At 37.2% G+C, this 23,668-nt stretch overlaps 1 protein-coding gene across 2 annotated transcripts in view; it reads right to left on the bottom strand.

Annotated features, from left to right (window-relative positions):
• CERS6 (ceramide synthase 6) overlaps positions 1-23,668 on the bottom strand; it is a 302,667-nt gene that overhangs the window by 67,264 nt on the left and 211,735 nt on the right. For both annotated transcript variants that reach the window (XM_036746272.1, XM_036746273.1), the window contains exon 6: positions 17,351-17,443. In XM_036746272.1, the coding sequence (XP_036602167.1) occupies positions 17,351-17,443 (93 nt within the window). The remainder of the gene's footprint in view (positions 1-17,350; positions 17,444-23,668) is intronic.

Below are 23,668 nucleotides of genomic sequence, written 5' to 3'. Positions count from 1 at the left end.
TTCCCTTATCATCTATGAAGATGACTCCTAAATCTACAGATTCAACCCCTATCTCAGACTAGAGCAGAGTCCAGGACAGTGGTAAATGGACCTCTCCTTAAATCATACCACCTTGGAAGAACTGAAAACTTACAGGTCCCTAGAAGTATCTCTGAAAACAGCTGCACAAAACCCCTAAAGCTTGGGACAGTGTGCCCTCCACATTGGAAGCACAGCCCTACTTTAACAAAGAGTGAAAATTCATGAAATAGGCTGGGAAAATGAGCAAACAAGGGGAAAAATTCTGACTGTAGAAAGTTACTACAAGGAAGATCAAAACATACACTCAGAATATAACAAAGTCAAAGCACCAACATACAAAACCTCCATGAAAAATATGAATTGGTCTCAGGCCATGGAAAAGCTCAAAAAGGATTTTGAAAATCAAGTAAGAGAGGTAGAGGATAAACTGTGAAGAAAAATGAGAGGTGCAAGGAAATCATGAAAAATCTATCAACAATTTGGTAAAGGAGATACACACAAAAATACTGAAGAAAATAACACCTTAAAAAAAAAGACTAGGCCATATGGTAAAGAGTCACAAAAGGCCAATGAGCAGAAGAATGCCTTAAAAGCATAATTGACCAAATGGAAAAAGAGGTACAAAATTCACTGAAGAAAATAAACTTCTTAAAAAGTAGAATTGGCCAAATGGAAAAGGAGGTACAAAAGCTCACTGAAGAGAATAATTCTTTAAAAATTAGAACTGAGCAAATGGAAGCTAATGACTTTATGAAAAATCAAGAAACAAAAACCAAAAGAATGAAAAAATAGAAGACAATGTGAAATATCTCATTGTTAAAAACAATTGACCTGGAAAATAGATCCAAAAGAGATTTTTTTAAAATTATTGAACTACCTGAAAGCCATAATCAAAAGCTTAGGCATGATCTTTCAACAAATTATCAAGGAAAACTGAACTAATATTCTAGAACCAGAGGGTAAAACAGAAATTGGAAGAATCTACTCACCACCTCCTAAAAAAGATCCCAAAATGAAAACTCCCAGGAATATTATAGCCAAATTCCAGAGCTTCCAAGTCAAGGAGAGAATATTGCAAGCAACCAGAAAGAAACAATTCAAGTATTGTGGAGTCACAGTGAGGATAACAAAAGATTTAGCAACTTCTACAGAAAAGAATCAAGAGGGCTTAGACTATGGTATTCTGGAGGGCAAAGGAGTTACGATTATAACCAAAAAAATCATCTACCTATCAAAATTGAATATAATCAACAGGGGATATTTTCATTGAAATAGAGGATGTTTAAGCATTCTTGATGACAAGACCAGAGCTGAATAGAAAATCTGACTTTCAGATACATACAAGACTCAAGAGAAGCATGAAAAGGTAAACAGGAAAGGGAAATCATAAGGGACTTAATAAGGTCAAACTGTTTACATTCCTACATGGGAAGATGATACTTGTAACTCATAAAACTTTCTCATTATTAGGGCAGTTATATATATATATATATATAGACAGGGGGCACAGGTATGAGTTGAATATGAAGGGATTATATCTAAAAAAATTAAAGGACAAGGAAGAGGAATGCACTGGGAGAAAGCGAAAGGGAGGGGTAGAATGAGAAAAATTATCTCACATAAAAGAGGCAGGAAAATGCTTTTCCAGTGAAAGGAAAGTTGGAGGATGTGGAGGGGAGTGAGTGAACCTTACTTTTATCAAAATTAACTCAAAGAGGGAATAACATACATACTCAATTGGGTATAGAAATCTATCTTACCCTACAGGGAAGTAGGAAGGGAAGTAAGTGAAGGGGTGGGTAATCAGGGGAGGTGGTTATTAGAAGCAAAACACTTTTGAGGAGGGCCAGGGTGAAAGGAGAGAGAGAACAGAATAAATGGGAGGGGAGAATAGGATGGAGGGAAATACATTTAGCAATCAAAACTGCGAAAAAAAATTTGAAGCAAGTTTCTCTAATGAAGGTCTCATTTCTCAAATATTTGAGTCAAATTTACAAAAATAGGAGCCATTTCCCAATTGATAAATGATCAAGACATATGAAGTTTTCAGATGAAGTAATCAAAATTATCTATAGCCATATGAGGAGGAGCTCTAAAATCACTATTGATTAGAGGAATGCAAATTGAAACAGTTCTGAGCTACTACCTCATACCCATTAGATTGGTTAATGGGACATAAAAGGAGAATCACAAATGTTGGAGAGGATGTGGAAAAAATGAAATATTAATGCACCATTGGTAGATTTCTGAACGGATTCAAACATTCTTTTTTTTCTCACATTAGTCATGTTGTAAAGAAGAATCAGTACCAATGGGAAAAATCACGAGAAAGAAGAAACAACAACAACAAAAGAGACTAAATAGTATGCTTCAATCTGCATTCAGACTCCATAGCACTTTCTCTGGATGTGGATAGCAATTTCTTTTAGAGTTGTCTTAGATTCTATATATTTACAGCAGCTCTTTTCTGGTGGCAGGGAGTTGTTAATTGGGAGAATGCCCATCAATTGGGGAATGGCTGAACAAATTGTGCTATGTGATTGTGATGGAATATTATTGGGCTATCAGAAATGATGAAATGATGAAAAGACTTAGATGAGCTGATGCAAATTGAAATGTATGGTGTACAAAGTAACAGCAATGTTGTGAGATGATCAGTTGTTAGCTATTCTCAGGAATACAATAATCCAAGACAACCCTGAAGTACTTATGAAGAAAAATGCTATCCATCCCCAGATAAACAACTGACGTCTGAATACAGATTGAAGCAAGTTTCTCTAATAAAGGTCTCATTTCTCAAATATATAGAGAACTGAGTCAAATTTATAAAAATAGGAGCCATTTATTTTTTAAGTTTTTTTGGTCTATTTTTTTTACAACATGACTAATATGGAATTGTTTTTACATGTAATAAGGGAAAATAAAATACTAAATAATTTTTTTAAAAAATCTAAGCTGCTACAGAGGCTTTTGTTCACATTTTAAAATGCACCTTTTTTTTTTTTGCTGTGTTTATCTAAAAGACTCCAGGATAAAGGAGGTGCTCTGGAATTCATTTATTTAGCAGGATCCTTTCACTGGGAAGTTAATGACAATTCATTAGCAGCACATTCTGGACTACAAAATTCAGTCGACCAACTAAAGGAGATTTGGCCGACAGACTGTTACAATAACGGCTCCTTAGGTAAGCTCAAAAGGTATGGGGGAGGCGAGAGGAGGAGGGATATTGAGACACTGTTTCAGATGGTCTCAGGCATTCTTGTTTGCCCAAGCTTAACATACACAATTTTAAGTCCCATCAGCCCAGTAGCTAATGAATGTATTTCCCACAACTCCCATTGTTCAGTCGAGGATGCCTGCTTTTGGCTGTTTGAAAAATAATAAAAGAATTTATCCTGCTCTTTAATTTAGAATGAATAAATATAAATTGATTAAAACATTCACTGAGACGTAGGAATCATGTTGTAATTATGTTTCCTTGTTTATAGCTGATAAACATCAGTAAACAATGCAAAGCTCATGGTAATAAAATTCCTATAAAAGCATTGTTTTCATACACTGTACACATATTGCCTGTAAACACAAATCCATAGATACTAGATTACAAGTGACTTTTGCATCTAAGTCCCCAGGCACTGGAATTTTCTTTTTTTACATTATTGGAGGGGTTCCGGGAAGGAGCAAGTTCAAAGATCCGCCTGTGGCATGAATTCCATTTTCAGTACCAAGATCTATCAATATGAATGTGGAAAAATAAAACAAATAAAGCTCTTGGAGTTTTAGAATATCAGGCGGCATCACACAATGAAATATCATTTCTAAAGAACTTGCTCTTCCACATTTACATGCACTCAGCCCCCAATTCCTTACCCCCTCCACCCTCTCCCATAACTCCTGTATACATTAGTTTGGTTAAAGACTGCATTTGATTGAAATTATAGTCTTAATGCAAATTGTTAGTTTGAATCCTACAAAACTGGAATAGGAAGGTGCAGTCTTTTCCTGAGGCAAACAGGGTTAAGTGGCTTGTCTAGGGTCACACAGCTAGTTAAGAGTCTGATGCTGGATTTGAACTAAGATAAATCTTCCTCGTGGGTGACATCATAAAAAATGATTAGTGTGTACAAACATGTAGGGTGTGGTTAAAGATGTCTGTAAATGTCTGGGCCCATATTTGAACCCATGTCTTCCTCCCTCCAGGTCAAGTACTCTAACCACCATACCATCTATCTGCTTCTAATAGATCGTCAATCAATTCAGGAAGCAAAAGGGTCAACGCAGCTTAAAATGACTCTAATCCATCTCTGCAAAGCATAGTAATAGTATAAAACTTTGGAGTCTTTGGAACCATCCTGAAACAGGAATTTTTCTTAACTCTAGCAGGTCACATCTTTTTCTTTCTCATAATACAATTACTTGGTTATTTCTAGATACACTAGGGCACAGAGATTTTGGAATAAAAGACTCAAATAACAATTTTACATTGAGTTTGCTGTCAATCAGTGTCAATATCAATGAGCAATATGTTTGACTTCAAACAAACACCTGATGGTGGGGATTTAGAAACACTAGAAGTAGTTACTGAGGGAATATGAGACATTTAAGGAGATAGATTGTTGGTAAGGATGGGGAAAGGCATTTTATTTGTGAACAATGGCATATAAAAGACAAAATAGCATTGTCAACAATTTTTAAAATCTATTTATCCTTTTTTGTCCCTTCACTTCTTAATTTTCCAGTTGAATTAGGCTTGATTTATTAATTCTTCTGTTTTTAGTCTACTTAATTCAATGCCAATATTTAACAAATGTAAAATATTTTAAAAATTGAAGTGGGCAGGACTTCTAAAATTAGGAGAGGTCCTCATCTGCTATGATTGTTTAGCTCTATTCCAGACTAAACGTAAGGAGATGAAATGATGTGATTTCAGACTGAGAAGGGACCTTACAGACAATCTAGTTCAGAGGTACTTAAACTTTTTTTGTATCATGAACTCCCTTGGTAGTCTGGTAGGACCTATGGACCCCTTCTCAGAATAATGTCTTTCAATGCATAAAACAAAATACATAGGATCACAAAGTAAAACAACTATATTGAAATGCAATTTTAAAAATATTTCAAATAACAAGTCCATAGACCCCAGATTAAGAACCTGCAATCTAATCCAACCCTTCATATGGCAGTAGGAGAAATGGAGAACTTCATAGGCTAAATTATTTTCCAATAGCCACACAACTAGTTAGTAGCTGAGTTGGGATTAGATCATCAGGCAAACTTCCAGCTGACTGTTATTTCTACTACTCCATGACATTATGAACTCTCACGGATCATTTATTAAAACCAAGACTCAAAAGGACAGCATAGTAAAGACAATTTATAGATTCTAGACAAACCAAATGGTTGCAGATAGAAATTTGTTAACAATGGAGTTGCTCAGCATCAAAGAACATGAGGGAAACTCCTAATCTAACGTCTTATCTCTCATAACAATTCATATGGGTACAAGTCTTTTAGACTATGTACAAAATATGAATATTTGGGTGTGTTAAATTCAAATGACCTGCTACACAGACCACAGTGGCACAATATATCAGAAAACTAATTTCAGACAGCGATCCTCAAATTTAGAATTCTTTCTCATACCTACACTTGTTACAATCATCTTAGGACAAATATTTATGGCAAAACTGTAAATTAATAAAAAGGAGAAGATTGGGGAACATTAGCCTATTTGTGAGTACTGGCAGGTACTACTCAATTTTGTTGTTGCTGTCAGTCATTTTGGTCATGTTTAACTCTTTGTGACTCTATTTGTGGTTCTCTTAGCAAAGATACAAATGGCAAACAGTGATTTGCCATTTCCTTTTCTAGCTCATTGTATAGATGAGGAAATTGAGGCAAACAGGATTAAGTGACTTGTCTAGGGTCACACAGCTAGTTAAGAGTCTGATGCTGGATTTGAACTAAGATAAGTCTTCCTGACTCCTGTACACTGAGCCACCTACTCAGTTACCTGACTTCTAAGAATTGAAGCAATTAATATCACCTCATTCTATACCTAGACTCAAATTTATTTCAATATCTTTTTCCATGATTTCATATTTTTTATCTCTGAAATTCTAAAAATGGATATAAGGCTATTAATTATTGATGATGGAGTCCTAATAGAGCTGCCCCCAGCCCCAATATTCTAACTTCACTACAGGTCCACTGTACCTACCCCTACCCCACCCCACCCCCATCAATGTCCTAACTTGTGCCTCACTGCTCACTAGAACAATAGGAGTATCCCTGAACTCTTAGTTCCCACAGAAACAGCAGGCTTGTCCATGTGATAGAAACCCAGCATTGCCCCCAGACCCTTTCCCACGAAACAAGTGTTCCATCACAATCACATCATCCATTTAGCCCAAGACAGGACCACAATACCTAACTGTCCATCTTGACCAGACAAGACCACAATAGCTAGCCAATCAGAGCACCAGAGCAGGATGCTTGACCACCTAACCATAGAAGGGGCCCACCCTATGAAAACGCCTGCACAGTTCTGCTGAGGTTAGGACCCCTCCTCTATTACCTAATCCCTTAACAAATTCCTCCTGCCTTTTTAATATTAATCATATTCCTCTATTCTAAGTAAATTTCTGCTGTGTAATTGCATCTTCACCCTATAAAATTCCATCTTCCTTTCTCTGAAGTTGTTAGTTCCTCTTGGAACTTAGCCTGCTCCAAAAGTGGCATCAATCTCAATATTCAAATAATATATTTATTGATGATGATGAAATTCAAGAAATTAGTAAGCTATTTCAAGACCTTTTAAATGAATTTTCTTTGATTTTGCAATGGTCTTTTTTTTCAAATTTTATTTTTAAATGCTTAAATTGATTTTTTACTATAACGCCCTTCCCTATGCATGATTCTCAACGTATTGCTTCTAATTTCCAAAATAAAACACAGCCTTTCCCACGCTAGAATGGAAAAAATATTTTTTTCCTGCCTCATCAGGACTCAGATATAGACTTAGCCTGTCAGGGTAGGGTATTTGGTGTGGTCATTATTCACTTAGCCCGTAACAAAGGTAGCAGTGCTCAAAAGGATCTCCCAAGATCAGTAAATAAGCCTTAAGAGAAGGGAAAGGGGAAATGACTTACCCATTCTAGTTCTGGAATATTTGAAGATGTGTATATCAGAAGAAATTATTAGTTGTTTTTACCAAGTAGAGGAATATGGATTAAAACTTATCTACTCTGGATCATATACAAACCCATTTCATACCAAGGTAGTGTAGTTTTAACCGTTGGATATTTAGAACCAACCAAACTGGAATAAGACAAATTTAAGTCAACAAACAGTATATGAAGGGCAACATCTGGCATACTTGCACTCTTCAGGGCATTCTTTTAATTGAGGCTAAGAGATAGAGCTGCTCTGATTTTTAAGAGTCAACATAAATTACCCTACTATGTGAACTGTTCCAATGATCAACAAATCTATTGGAATTGTGATTCATGAACACCAAAACAGGGCATACAGTTCTGGGGATGCTCCTCAGGAAGCCATAATATGAGCAATCCTGGTGACCATCCAGAGAAAAGCAACTATGGTGAGTGATGGGGGGAAAGGGAGCAAAGGCTATATATAGGGATTGGAATTCTTCAATGTGAGGGTCAGGGAAAAGAGGATCAAAATCTATAAAATAATGACATTTGCTACCAAATTCAGTCCATTAAAGCTCTCTTCCTCGAAGTTTGATCTGTTTTTTTTTTTGGGGGGGGGGTAGAAGTAGTAGAGGAGGGAGTAGCAGGTAATATAAAACACTTTATCAAGTGGTAATATTCCATTAGTCCAGTACATCTATGAATTTAGTACTCCTTTTAAAGCAGACACTTTTCATTTTTATCTTTGTATGCCAAGGAGGTGAGTTATGGTCATGTCTATATGTCACAAGGGAGGATGCAGGTCTGAGGTAGAACAAGCAGAATTTCAAAGGGAAAGGCCCTCAAAGTTGGTGTGGATAGTATTTCAAAGTTCAAGTCCCCAGCCTACAGAACTGACAGGAAAATGAATCCAATGGGAGCTGCAGAATGCTATGGATGAAAGCCTTCTCTCAGGCAGCAGCCAGAGTGTAGAAGTTTCTTTATTTCATGAAAAATGGAAGGCTTTACACTGGTGGTATGGCATCTGATAGTCCTAGGACATATAAAATGACTCAGTGCAAAAGGTGCGTGTGGTGCCTTCTCTGACCTGGCAGATTGTTTCATGATGGCCATATCTGCCACAACCTGAGTGTCCTCTCCACGAAGAAAAAGAGAAACAGGGTCATGATATTTAGGTAAATCAGACCTACATCCTTATTCTATATTCAACAACTAGATCCTGATAAATTATGTAAACTGATTTTTAAAAATAATCCCTTTACATGTGCCTAGTCAGTCATTTTTGCCATCACAATACTTGGTTTCTCTCCCTGAGTTTCCTAGCACACCCTAGTACCCAACACAGTTCATTGGACACTGTAGGAATTTTAAAACTCTTTGCTAAGTGAAATAGAACTTTAGGTGACCCACTTCAGTCACTGGATTTTTAGAGCTGGGAAGGATCTTAGTGAATATTTGGTCCAATCTTGTCATTTCGCAGTGGAAGAAAATGAGGCTCAAAGACTTGCTCCTGATCACACAGGTGGAAAAGCCCAGATTTAAACCCAGGCCTTCTGACTCTCAGTTCAGTTCATGCTGCATCTAACTTCTTTATAAAGCTTCAAGACATCCTATAAGGGAAGAATTATTTTTACCTTTACAATTATCTTTACAGATACAATATCACTTTACATTTTGTTAAATATATTATTACTTTATAGCTCTTGGGAACATATATAACTGAAATAAAAATTCATTGTGAACGTTTATCTAATTTTTCTCCCATGCAACATTTACAGTACCATCTGAAGATTAGGACCTCATAAATTTTTCCACTATGAACTGTTTGCTTAGTATTTAATTTTTAATTGATTTTAGTGCTATAGAAAATGACACTACAAAACGAAATTTTAGTTGGACAACAGAAAACCATTTTCAAGAATTGTCAATTCCCTTTTTATACCACCAATTAATCCATCAGTTAGTATTTATTAAGCAGCTATTATGTGCCAGGAGGGGGATACAAAGACAGAAATTATAGTCTCTGTCTTTCAGGAGTTTATGGTTTTTTTTCAGGGAAGATAAAATGTATGTATGCATACATAAAATAAATACAAGATAATTTTTTAAATTGAGAAGGGAGGGAGAGCCACTAGTAGTTACGCAGATTAGGAAAGGCTTCGATGTAGAAGGAGGTACTTGAGTTGAATTTTAAAGGAAATTAGGGGCTCTTCTAAAAGAGGGAGAGGGGAAGGGGAATGCATTTCAGGCAGGGAGGACAGATTATGGAAAGGCACAGAAAAAGGAGGAACTCAAGGAGGCCATTTTGGCAAAACCTTAAAAATGTGAAAGGGAGTAATGTAAAATAAGGCTGGGAAGGCTGGCTATATCCCAGTCGTGAAGGACTTTAAATCCCAAATAGAAGAGTTTATATTTAGTCTTGGGAGTAATTAGTAGCCACTGAAGTTTAATGAGAATACTAATTGAGAATTGAGAATATTATTATTGAGAATATTAGTTGTTAAAACTTAGGGATTCCTTTATTAGGAAACTACCTTGGATCTTCCTTCACTCAACAACCCATATTAACAGCTTAGTTATTTAGCTAGGGGTAAAGTGGATAAAGTAGTGGACCTGGAGTCAGGAAGACCTGTGTTTAAATCTGGCCTTTGACACTTTCTGGTTGTGTGACTCTGGGCAAGTCACTTAACCTCTGTCTGCCTCTTTTCTCAACAGTAAAATAAGGATAATATTAGCACCTCTCTCCCAGGACGAAGGTTGTTGTGAGGATCAAATGAGATATTTGTAAAGCATTTAGCATGGTGCCTGGCACACAGAAGGCGCTTAATATAGGCTTATGACCTTTCCTTCCCCCTATTCATTTATTATTGTTCACTGTCAATTGTCCTTCATAGTTCTGTGTCATTCTGTAATGGCTTAAATTATAGGCTCCTAAAGGTTCAGGGAAAAGTTTTTGTATGTGGTTTTTACAGCACCTAGCATGATGTTGTCCTGTGTACACAGGTATTTAATAGTTTTAATAATTATGATAGAAGTGGCTTTATGACCACTTATAAAAATAGCACTTAGCGTTCTAGGGGCATGTTCAGCAATTCCTGTCAAGGAACAACAATGCAGAGAATAAAAGGTTTTTGCGCACTTCTGAAGACAAAGATAGCTACTGCAAATCTGCCTAGGTACTCAGTTAATCTACAGCATCAGACGAAGCCTTCCAGTTGAAACCACAAGAGAAATTTGACAGAAGTCAGAATTTAATTAGAGATGGTTCAAGACACAGTCGTCACTGCCTTGACTCCTTCTGAAAAAAAATACTCTATGATTTTATTCTACAACAAACAGTCAAAATCTTAGTTTTACAGTTCAGTTAGAAGCAAAATCCGTTACACAGCAAAGTACTCCCCGACCGCATGCCATCGATAGACATCTTTTTTCTTTTCAGGGGAAAGAGTGTCCTTAACATCTAAAGTTTTTCAAATCATTACTTGCCCTAATGAAATTATAGTTTTGAAAGCTAACAGTTCTTACTTTTATAAAGATTCCCCTGGACATAAAGTAAAGTAAATCTTGAACTGAAGCTTTTGTTGTATACTGAGGCACGAGGATAATACTAATACATTTCACCTTTTCTCACTGTTGGTTGTGGCTACTCATCTAACCCCGGATGTAGAGGCATAGTTTAGCAACCCCATCCTTCAGTCAGGATCTTTCTTTCCTCCATTCTCTCTTCTTACCATTCAGTATCCCTCTGTCTCTCTTCCTAGGGTTGGGAGTTAGAATTTCCACCATAGCAAGAGTTAGACTTCACTATCTGAAATAGGCCAGCATATCTTCTATAACTTGGGGGAGATCCCAGAACTAGGTACCATTACACAAAAGGTCTTGGGAACAAAAGAATTAGTCTGTCCCAATTCAAGGAACACAATTTTGAAGGGATATGACTACAGCACTAGTATTAATCAATAATTTAAGGGACAGCGTTGGCCCCTAAGAATAAGAAAAATGCCAGCAGTATTGGCCTATAAGTAACAGAACCCTCTCCTCCCCCACAAATCATATGGTTTTGCTTCTGTACTCCATATTCTTATTTCACGCAATTATAGCGTCATAGAATGTCAGAGCCAGGAAGGACATAGCCTCAGAGTGATAGGCTATCTGATGCCTTCTTTAGACATATCAACAGTTGCTGCCTTCCTGTTCCCACAGCTCAAATACCTAGTCTCCCTTATTATAAAAGCACTTATAAGTCACTTATTTAACCTTATTTATTTAATCTTCAATTGTCTTCATGATACTTTTTGCTTATTCTCATCATAAGTACCATAAGCATCCAAGGAAATTGTTTCTTGCTACCTGTCGGGGGTGTGATGAAACTAGCTCCACCAACCACTTTGGCCTCCTAAGGAAAACCTGTGGGTCATTCTTCCATTTATGCTCTGACTGCTGTCTTTTGATTTTCGTTATCATGATGATATCAATGTTGATGTGGTCTAGTTCTTCCAACAGGATAGAATGCATTTGTCATTGGACAAAGATTTTTCACTAAGACTAGTCATACTTAAATTAATTCTTTTGTTGTTATTCAGTTGTTTCAGTCACGTTCAACTCTTCATGACCTCATTTTTAGGGTTCTCTTGGCAAAGTTACTGGTTTACCATTTCCTGCTCCAGCTCATTTTCACAGATGAAGAAACTGAGGCAAACAGGGTTAAGTGATTTGCCAAGGGTCACAAAGCTAAGTAAGTGTCTAAGGCTAGGTTTGAAATTGGGAAGATGAGTCTTGCTGATTCCAAGCCCAGTGCTCTATCCACTGCACCACCTAGCTGCCCTAAATTAATTCTTAGGTGGTTCATGATAGCATGATTCTTAGCACTCTTCTCTTCTCATCCATTTTCACCACTCTATAACCATCACTATATGATAAGGGGGCCACACAGGACTAGGAACCACTTACATTTTTTTTCTTTATCTTATGATTGCTGCGGCCAAGAAATTTATCCATAATAGCTTTGTTGATCCTCAGATATCATAAGCAGCATACTCAAAGTGTTTCTATATGGTAGAGTCTTTACATTAGTATCATAGCCTTTAAGAAATTAAGGTCACCCCTAAGACATGAGGAAGCATAGAATCTGGACTTTGTGGAGGTCCTTTGGTTTACACCAGCTAGATGGGGGCAGTGCATAGAGTGCTGGGCATAGAGTTAGGAATACCTGAGTTCAAATCTGGCCTCAGACATTCACTAGCTGTGTATCCCTGGGCAAGTCCCTTAAAGTCTGTTTGCCTCAATTTCTCATCTGTAAAATGGGGATAATAGTAACACCCACCTCTCAGAGCTGTCATTAGAATCAAATGAGATGATAATTATAAAGTACTTAGCACAGTGCCTGGCACATAGTAAGCACATATAAATGTTAGGCACTATTATCATTACTGATTTGAGCAAAGTCACATTATAGGAAATTAGACGGACCTCTTTCATTTAAACCAACAAATTCAATGAAATCTTAAGCTCCATGTGGCATGAAGAAAATTCCACAAGCCTAACACCGTCATCTTCCCCAGAACGAAAAACAGTAATCTACTCTTGGGGCTACTTTCAACAAGCTACATTCCTCAGGGGTTTGTGCACTGATGAGTTATCTCCTCATAAAGACACTTATATGGTAGCATTTTGGCACCACACCTAATCTTTTATTGCGCATGTAAACTATTGGTTAAGCTAGCCTTTGAACAAAACCCTATAAAATTCTCCAATAAAACACAGGTCTCTTACTGAAAAAAAATAGTTCTATCATCCAGCTACCAACCTGGAAACATCATGAAGCAGAAAGGTAAGAAAGCCACGTTACTCTTTGTAATAGTGGTCAATTATTTGTATATGATGCTTGTATTGAAAGCAATGCTAATGTTATATAGTAGGGAATAAATGACATCTTTTCTTTTTCCATGTAGATCAGCAGAAATAATCTAATGTGACTTGATTTCGACAAAAAGAATGAACATAAAAATGGAGAATTATAGGGCTTATGGGGGTATTCCACCCCGCCCCCCCCGAAGAAGACCTAAAGTTAACTTAAAGAAATGTTATTGTTGTTTGTCCTTTGTTCTCAAAGAAGACCATGACATCAGGAAGGTGAAACTTAAAGAAATAAAGGCATTTTCTAAGACCCACTGGTGGAAAGCTCATCGAAGCAGGAAAGAAAGACATCTAGGCTGCATCAGAAGAAGGAAGGAAGGATTGCAAATGGTAGCACTAGAACTAACAAATGAGAAATGTTGCCATCCTATTACACTATTTAGCCACAGATGCCATATCAAACCTTGAAGAGATGGCTGGCCTATCTTAACCATCATGTTTCTGCCCTCCCTATTATGAAAAATGAAACTCTAGAAAAATTTCTCATGAGATTTAGTGTTTCTTTTGAGTTAAAGCAAAAAAAAGTACAACAAATTGACTTTACCAGCTGGGTCCTGGAACTCTGCCACATGCAATCTGCTGTGAAGTACTCTGAAAATGTCCAGAATTCACTGGCCGTATGCCCAGGCCTTCTAGCCAAGCAGCAGTTTAGCTAAAAGGGTGCAAGGTTTAGACACAAGCAAGCTGCTCGGAGCTCCAACATTGTAATATTCATTAGCGCCTCTTTTGAAAACTCAGAGGCACAGAAGACATTTTCATTGTGAAGAGGTATAAGAGGACACATATTTTTTAAAAAAGTATGCCTTGAAAGAGGAAAAAGCAAAGATAAGGATATATCTCCACCTGTTACTTCAAAAAGAAATTTTGATTTCTTATTTAAAAAAAACCCAAAAGGTTTTAAACATCATTGTTCTACTTATTCGATTATTCAAATTAGAGTCTTCAGACAAAATGGCCTTGCATTGGCTATCGACTTCCCTTTGGGAAGATTAATAACACTTCTCATCTCTATACAGAAAGCACTAAGACAAAGAGGAATAAAGCAGTTAAACTACGCCATGGCATATGCTAATGTTAAAAAAGTTGGTCCTTCATTTATGGAGTTTGGGCTTCATATGGGAATAGATTGATATTTAAAGACAACAGAGCAGAAGTAGAGGGAAAAAATCTCAAAAAGTGAGTTTTTGAAAATAAAAAATGTCTTTTGTAGGAAGTTAAGATGTCAAATTCAAGCCTTAGGAAAGTAATATCCAGATGTCTACTGATGATCACATTTAAGAAATAAGTATATTCTAATAGTGTAGGCTGTACATGCAAGAGCCTGCGTTTGTGGATTCCTGGTATTAGTTTGAAATCTGCCAATCTAGTTCACTGCCACTTAACAGGGGAGCTAAAGAAATATTCTGATTACCCTTCTATTAACTTCCCTGTTAATAGACTTTCAGGCGTCAGCTTGTATTTCATATTGTCAATGGGTGTCTTCAAACGTCTTGTTTTCACAATTAGGCAACAGGCTGTTATCTTGCTTTTTAGAGGGTTTAGTTAGAGGTTCCAATATAGGAGCTGAGGAGGATTTCTGGCAGTACAAATATACCATATATCTTCTGATTGCTTGGACAGCGGGTCATTTGGTTACTGGAACAATGAGTAAGGAATCAGTGAGGAGTGGAGACACCCGCAGAAAGATGTGGGAGGAGAAAGCTATAGTTATAGCTCCATAATGAAAACAGTCAAAATAAAAGTCCCTGGTGATTAAAAGCTATGCAGGATAATGAGCAGGCCTCGTAGTGGTTGAAATCGTATTTTCATAAAAGAAACAGTAATAAGCCAGATGAGTCAGGGACATATATTTGTTCTTGCTGATAATGAAAGGAGAAGATGCCAAAAATCATCATCCAACTAGCCTTCAACCGAAACCAGCCCACGCGCGCGCACACACACACACACGCACACACACACACACACACACACACACACACACACACCCCTTCAATTTCTAGGCCATTAACAATGCCCTTTCCAAGGCACAACAGCAACTCTGCAAACATTATGGTTTCATCGTTCTTTATGAATATTTCCTGCATTCAGGTTATTGATCGTTACATCTATAACATGTTAAACACTTTCCTTCAAATTAGTCAGTTGTAGTTCCTTATTAGTATCATGGATATATATATATATATATATATATAAAGAATATGTGTGTGCGCGCGTGTGTGTGTGTGTGTATGTGTATATATACATATGTATAAAGAAATTAACAATGACCTCAGAAGATTAGAATCTCTATTAAATTCTAGACCCAGGGCCTTGTGATTGCATGGAGGTTGTCCTGGATTCCTAAAGTCTATGTTAGGAGAAAAGAAGCTCTCTAGCAGTTTCTAACAAGTTGGTAATGCTTGGAGTCCGGGCCTGGCAAAAGACTGCATCTTTTTTTCTGCATTTCTGGCCAAGTGCAGAGACTCATACCAACATAGAAGACTGCCCAACGGATGATTTTTTTTTTAAAAATAAACCCTTCTACTAAGGCACATGGGGGTTGATGAAGGTAGCACTGACATTGACAAAAGGACAGATCTTCTGATGCATTAAAGAAGAAATAAAAAAGCTATGACAAATGTATTAAGAAAAGCACAGCTGTGTGTCAGGGGTTCATCATTTTTGCCATACCAGCATTTTAGTAGCCATGACTCGATTCTCTGTGGCCAAGGACAGTTAATAATATTTTAATGCCATTCCTGGGCTTTTGAAGGTGGCTCTTTTCCATCCGTTTGTGCTCCTAATTGGATAAGACATATAAAGCCTTCAAGAAGTCATAGAAGACCTGCCACTTTCAATGGTTGACATGAAGATGGGTAAAGTCTTCCCAATGCCTAGTACAATGGGTGATTACCATAGGACTATTGATCAAGAAATCAGAGTTCTAGTCCCAACATTGTCACTTTGGAAAGAGCTACTAACTTCCTTTCCTGAATATCAACTGCTCTGCCTTCCCAATGGTGGTAATGCTCTAAATCAGAAAATGTTCTAAACACCATTAAGATACCAGTTCCTAATTCAACAGACATTTGTGCTACCCAGGACACATTTGCACCATCATTTTGAAAGACAGGTGTTCCTAATTTTTTTGTGTATTGTTAAATTTTCTGGCCATCTGATGAAGTCTATGGATCCTTTCTCATAATAATCTTTTTTAAATAATTGAAGGAAATGCTAAGTTTCAGTTAGAGGTTAGTGAAGATAATAATATAATTTTTTTTCTGTCCATCCAAGTTCACAAACTTGTTGAAACCTATCCATGAATACTCTGGGATTAAAAACTCCTGCCTAAAGGGGCTTATGAGGTGTATTTCAGTAAGATCTGAGGCATTCACATGAATCACATTATCCCAAGAATCCTGGAAATTGGCATTTATTTTCTCTTGCCATTGGCATAGTCTGACTTATGCACTCCTGTTTCTTACCCTTTGAATCACAGAATGGGGCAATATAGGGATGATGCAGCCTGGAATATTCTGACTCCATGTCCACCATGACAAGTGCTGATGAAGTTTCATCTTCTTCATAGGTGGAAAACTGTCCACATACACAGAGGCAGCTAAGTGACATGGTGGATAGGAGGCCTGGAGTCAGGAAGACCTTAGTTTCAATTCATCTTCAAACATGATAGCTCCAACACCTTAGCCAAGATATTTAATCTCTGCCTGCCTGTTTCCCCATCTGTAAAATGAGGGTGATAATGACACCTACCTTCCAGGGTTGTTCTGAGGATCAAATGAAATAATGCCCGTATAATGCTTAGCACAGTGCCTGCCATATAGTTAAGTGCTTAATAAATAGTTTGTTCCCTTCTCCTTCCCCATATATTTAAGCTAGAACAATCAGATAAATGGGAATTGCTATTATCAGGATTCATTATTATCTATTTCTATGAGATAAAGGCATTAGGTTGGAGAAGAAAAACTTTCTCATTTTTGGAAATGGTCAGGCTGGTACTCTGATAAACAACAATGAATGTCGCAGGCAAAAATTAATATAAAATTGGTACTTTATAGAAAGAGAAGAACCACGATAACCAAAAGATATTAGTACAAAATGGTAACAAGGACCTCACTCTGTGCAGTCCAGAATGTGATGTCTGGGTTTCAGATCTACTCATGCCACATTCTGCTTATGTTGACACACAGCAATTGCCAAGTGTCACAGAAAATACAGGGCTACAGCCTCTTCTGATGAATATCACGACTTCCTCTTACCTTCCTTTTGATGTCAGTGAACTGAGAGAACATTAAGGACCAATAGAAGGACAATTCCAGGATATAGTAGTAATGAAGGTCAGGTGTCAGTGGCTGGAAGTGAGAGATGAAAGAAAAGGTTTATTAGTTAATATAGGACCTATTTTATTTTGCAAACATTGCAAATATATTTTAGCAAAGTTATACAACACTTGCAGCTTGAACCAATGGACTTGATATTTCATTCAGTATAAAGGCAATGATATTTTCAAGAGTGGCTCCAACGTACAGTTTGATGTCATTGTTATAGCCCTGTCTTTTCCTTCACGAGTTCTCAGATAATATGAATACTTGGTAGTTAGTTTCTCATCAGTCTAGTAGAAGTATTTAAGGGTTTAAAAAAGCCTAAAGAATAACTCTGGGACTTTTTAGAGCACTTGAAAACCACAAGCACATCCTAAAACAGAGAAGAAAAACAACACTCTATGACTGCTGTGGGATTTTATTATGCAAGAATAAGAAGAATAAGTGTTTTTTGTCCCCGGTCTTAGACTAAAAGTTTATTGCTTAGTTAGGCTCAAGAGAACAAAAGGAAAAGGAAACATGCATTTATTATGCACTTATTATGTTCCAGGCACTGTGCTAAGTGCTTTACAAATATTATTGTATTTGATCCTCACAACAACCCAGAGAAATGGTGGCAAACAGAGGTTAAGTGACTTTTCCAGGGTTACACAGCTATTTAAGTGTCTGACGCTGGATTTGAATGCAGGTCTTTCTGATTCCAGGACCAATAATCTATTCATTGTACTACCTAGCAGCCTCTCAAGAATTAAAATCATCTCAACTTATCATTAAACCTTGATGTTATAGAACAGATCATTTATCATTCTGTCAAGACTAAATGGATGCTTAAAAACATTAACTCCAATGAACAGAATAATGGAGAAGCCACTCCAATAGACTGGGACCCTACAGTCCAATAGCCAGGAGCCTGGAATCATCAAGAAAATGACCATCGGAAGAGGGGCAGGAAAGGGAGTGAGTGAGGCAGAGAGAGAGAGAGAGAGAGAGAGAGAGAGAGAGAGACAGAGAGAAAATTTTTGAACATTTTAGGCAAGGGTCTCCATTCATATGGTGGTTATGCCTGGTAATTGTTTAAAAGACTGGAAGGTTAGACTGGTACCCAGTTAAGCAAAATAGTTCTAATTGCCCCAGATTGGAACAGGTGAACAGGAACTACAAAAGAATAAGACAGGAGTAGATAAGTAGGGTGAAGAACAGGAAGCTTGCCATTGCACTTTACAATGAGTTTTAAGTGGGAACTACAAAAGTCTACAGTTTTATTCAAGGGGCAAGGAATGTGAAAACCAAAAGAACTATTCATGTGGACTTATTTTGTGCTATATTCCTGCTATAGTACTGTATCAGTAAAGCAATAATAACAATGTAGATGATAATTGTCAAAATGCCTATGTAGTTCTGTATCGCAAAGTATGAGAGACTCTCCATAAATAAGGTAAAAGAAGTATAACAATTATTCAGATACCAGAGAACTATATCCCATAACCAAATGTTCAGCTCCCACAGCCAGTCAGCCCACTTTATCATAACAGCGAGGAACTTAAAACACCATATCACAACCTGGAGCCTTGCCACCCCAAAACCTCTCTGACCCCCTGCTGGGACCTTCCCCAAAACAAACTAACAGTACAGCTTAGTCAGCCTGTTCAGTTCTAACCATCACAAGCGCAGCCATTAGCAGTCATAACTGCTCTCTCTCTCTCTCTTTCTCTCTCTCTCTCTCTCTCTCTCTCTCTCTCTCTCAGCATTTCCTGTGACATAACTTCCTTTTCCTGTCAGGAAGCTCCTCCCAGCATATGTGTCTTAGGCTTCCTGTGACAGAAGCAGGTCACATGGCCTATTAATGGGTGGGAAAGATCTTCAAATCTAAATCGCTACTACAAGGACTCATCAGTTCCATGTGTTATAAATACAAACTGATTCTCCTGCTTTAGCAGAAGTTGAACAGGACTGGAGAAGCACATCTCCTTTAGCAAAAGGCAGACTTCCTAGACCGAATGGAAGAAACAATCCCTAAAGGAAATCTGGAAGAAAGATTCTTGAGGTAGCAAAGGGGAATCAAGATCCAGGGCAGGAACCATTTAAGTTGAGAAATGTGACATATAGAATAAAAATAGATTTGGACCACTGGAACTCTTTTAATAGAGACAAATTCAGATCTGCTAGAGAGCATTAGTGGCTCATGGTCTACAGAAGAGTAAATAAAATCCAGAGGCACTGAAAGATTCAAGTAAACATATTTCTAGTTCTAGGAGAAAGACATAAATAGTGGTGGCTGGTGACTCTTTTGCCTGAGAATGATATGGAGATGGTTCTAAGTAAAATTGACCTGAATAATTGGGAGGTATACAGTCTTCCTAAAGTTTATTTTAGAGTAGCAACAGAGGACCTGCAAGACTTGTCAAACCTACAAATCATTAACCAGTTCTGATAATTCATGAGAGATCAAATGATCATTTGCAAAGTGAGGTTGAATGAGGTGATCTATAAGATTCCTTCCAGTTCTAAATCCTATCATCCTAAGAGAAATATGGTGCTCAGAACAAGAGAGAGAATAATTCCTTAATACTCTGCCCTGGTCCAACTTCATCTAAAGTCTTGTGTTCAGGTCTCAGCAGACATTGTATTAAGATGGATGTTGAGTAGTGGGAGGATATCCAGAAAAGAGTCACCAGGATAGTGAAGGGATTTAGAATCATATCCCAGTCAAAGGAATCTGAGATGCTCAGCCTGGAAAAGAACTATATGTATGGAGAGGGGAGGAGAGAAAGGGAAGGGAAGAGGAATATAATTACTACCTTCAAATACATGAAGGGCTAAAATAGAAGAAGAATTAAAATTATTCTTTATAGCTACAAAGAGTAGGGCTAAGACTAATGGGTGAAAGTGACACAAGGACAGAGAGTTCAAAATAAAGAATATTCTCACAATTACATCTGTTTAACAATGCCCAAGGTTGCCTCTTGAGGCAATGAGTTTCTCTTTTACTAAAGGTGCTCCAGTAGAGTTTATATGACTACCCCGATTGGACACAGTGACTTGGAATCAGAAAGACCTGAGTTCAAATCCCACCTATGATACTTACTCATTGTGCAGCCGTGGGTAAGTCTTACACTTGCTCAGGTTTGGCTTCTTTGTATGTAAAATGGGAATGATAACAACTGTACTACACATCAGGGTTGTTGTGGGTTTCAAATGAGGTCATGTATGTAAAACGCTTTGCAAAACCTGAACGTTCTATATAAGTCGGTATTTATTATTTATTTTGTGTTATTGTAACTTATCAAGGATATTATAATAGAATGAGCAGCTAAACTGGCCAACCTGTAAGGTCTCATGCAACATTAAGAGTCTCTGACTGGGCAGATAAGTGGCACAGCCAACAGAGCACCAGGCTGAGTCGGGAGGACCTGAGTTCAAATCTGGCCTCAGATACTTTCTAACTGTGGGATTCTGGGAAAAATCATTTAACCTAGATTGTCTCAAAAAAGAAAAAAAAGATTCTGTGACATTGCAGTTCTTCACCTAGAAAGGTAAAGGTTAAGAGGAAACAGGATGAAAATTTCTGAAATTATGTACACTGTGGATAAGATTAACATTGACTAAATCTTGTTAGAACTTGAGTGAGAAGGTTTTAAGAAAACATTTTAAAAATACAACTTTATCCTCTGTGTAACAAACATATGGAACTCATTACTCCCAAGAAATACCACTGCCAAGAAACTAATGGATTTTTAAGGAGTTTGGACACATTTATGAGTGACAATACCCATCAAAACCTACTAAGAGAAACAGTAACATGTTAAATTACAAATTTAAAGTTAATTTCAGGAGGAATAATGGTACCCTGTCATAACACATCCTTTGTGGAAGCTATTGGTTAACAGAATAATTGGGTTTGACCCATTGTGGAAATTTCTATGTTCCCTGATTAATAATTGGTGGCAATAGAGAATGCTTGTTAGGTAGCATTTAATAAATGCTGAAGAGTCTGAAGAAAACATATTTGCAAAGTATCTGGCCCAGAGTAGGTAACCATTGTTTGTTGTTTAACTAGTTGAGTGCAGAGACTATGGGAGGAAAATGAGGGGCTGTTTAATACTTTCATCTTAGTGTAAAGAACTGCCAATTTTGTATGTGAAGTTTAGTTGCTTAAAGGAAGAGAAAAAATTCATGAGGAAAATGATAAAAATCAACTTATGAAGAAACAGTATCTCATTGATAAAATTTTGAGGAATGGCATGTGTTACTCTGAGTACTAGATAGAGAACTGCCAATAAGATGAACATACCGAGGGGATCTATTCTAAGGCAGAAAGTAACTGAGGTAATGGTAGCTGCTGGGCATTATGTTCCATCAACTCATTTACCTGTGACTGTTTTTAGAATTTTAAAGGTTATAACTGACATTATAAATCAAACAGTTGTTTGGGGACTATGGAAAGATTATATAAGGGCTGATGGGAGTCCATATCTGACAGAAAGATGAGTTTCTTGAATTTTGTCCCCTAGGGTAAATATGGATCACTGAATACCAGGAAGGTCTTATTCAAGCCATTAGAGACTATTAAGAAGCTATAGGAAAACATAGAAGAAGGAGTTGAATGGAAAAGGAATCAGAAGAAGATGAGAGATAGAAGACATAGAAGGTTTTCATCTGCTTTGTTGGGAACCCACTAGTTGGAAGAAATGCGTTATTTTTGCTGACTGGCTGGAGAAAGACTGAAACGGCTGCTAGAATCTTAATGGAAGACAGCAATCTAAACCATGCTATTGTGTAAAGAGCTATTGGGGACTATTGGTTTTTAGGGGCTACTGGGTAAGATAAGAGAATCCTCTCAGGAGGTACCCTGTGTTGCCCTCTCCTGTTTTCTGTGGTTTAAGAGGGAGAAACAGAATGTTTTGCTGTTATAAAAGTAGAGGGATCTAAGGAGTTTGGCAGTTCTCTGACTTAACAGCACTGCTTCTCATTGAAAGAGTAATACTTTTTTTTAAGTGCCTGATAAAGGTGGTTGTGAGTGAAAATAGCCTGTCATTGTTTCACTGACTTGAGGGCAAAATAGGAATAGCTTTGCCCACTAGGAGAGCAGTAAGGACCAGAAGGGAAACAGCTAGTAGAGGACTAGTTTCATGTAGTGTCCTGAAGGACCTCAAAGTCTGAAGTCTAGAATTGTGTCATCCCTGGCACACGGCGTTCCTCATTCATATGGCTCCCTGCTAGGTTTCTATGTGTATCCATTCTCCCCCACTGATAATATGTGCATTGTTGGAAGACTGTGATCAAAGTTTATGGATGGATTATGATTATCCCTACCTTGCTTTCTATTGAATAAATGTTGTGCTTACTGTTTATTTAATCTTATCGCTTAGTAAATATTTTATGTATAACAGTTACTGGTCTCACGGTGACTAATTATACAAAATTGATCACACAATGGTAGAGGCTCAGGACCCACAGTGGTGAGTAGTATACCACCACCACCCCCAAATACACACACCATAGTGATCCTAAACCCATACCCCTAGAACCCTAAAGTATAGTAGTGAATTATAGCAGAGTGTGTCCTCACTCTGGGAACTCGAGATCTGGAATGAATTCACAAAGAGAGAGAAGAGATTATAAGTCTATGTCATCTATATCCTATACTGTTGAGGCTAGTCTTGATGTCTTCATATGAAAATTTGGGATAATAACATTTGCAATATAGGGATGTTGTAGATATGTAAATATATATAAATATAGAGTGTTCTTTTAATTACTCATTCAATATCAATATTACATTCTTTGAAAATGAGACCTTACCTCTGCCCTGACAGAAATATCTTAAAAGTTTCAACCTTGTTCATGAAGTTCATTGAATTCATGAGAAGTTATCACATAAATATGTTACTATTTTTGTAACTATATATTTGTGCAATAGCACAAGATCTATATTTTCACATGACAGTATACCTTTAGTACAATGTAAAAGAGGTAAAAGGGAAAAAAGCCTCTTTCATTTACTACCTATTTAGTTATGTTTTTGATATATCAGTTATTGAGAGTATGAATCAATACTATGGAAAAACTTCATCTTTTAAAGTCATTACTCTCCTAGAACTTGAACTGCAATCTCTGTGTGAATAAAGAACTAACTACACGTTCAATTCTACCATTACTTGTATAGTCACACCTTCCTTTTGCAGAATGATTATTTGTTAATATTCTTTGTACTGAAAAAAGCAGTTCATTTCTAATTAGTGTACTACATTCTCC

Source organism: Trichosurus vulpecula, chromosome 2 (genome assembly GCF_011100635.1).
Source record: "Trichosurus vulpecula isolate mTriVul1 chromosome 2, mTriVul1.pri, whole genome shotgun sequence".
NCBI lineage: Eukaryota > Metazoa > Chordata > Mammalia > Diprotodontia > Phalangeridae > Trichosurus > Trichosurus vulpecula.
The sequence above is the reverse complement of the archived record's forward strand: the minus strand, read 5'-3'. Positions and strand labels throughout refer to the sequence as shown.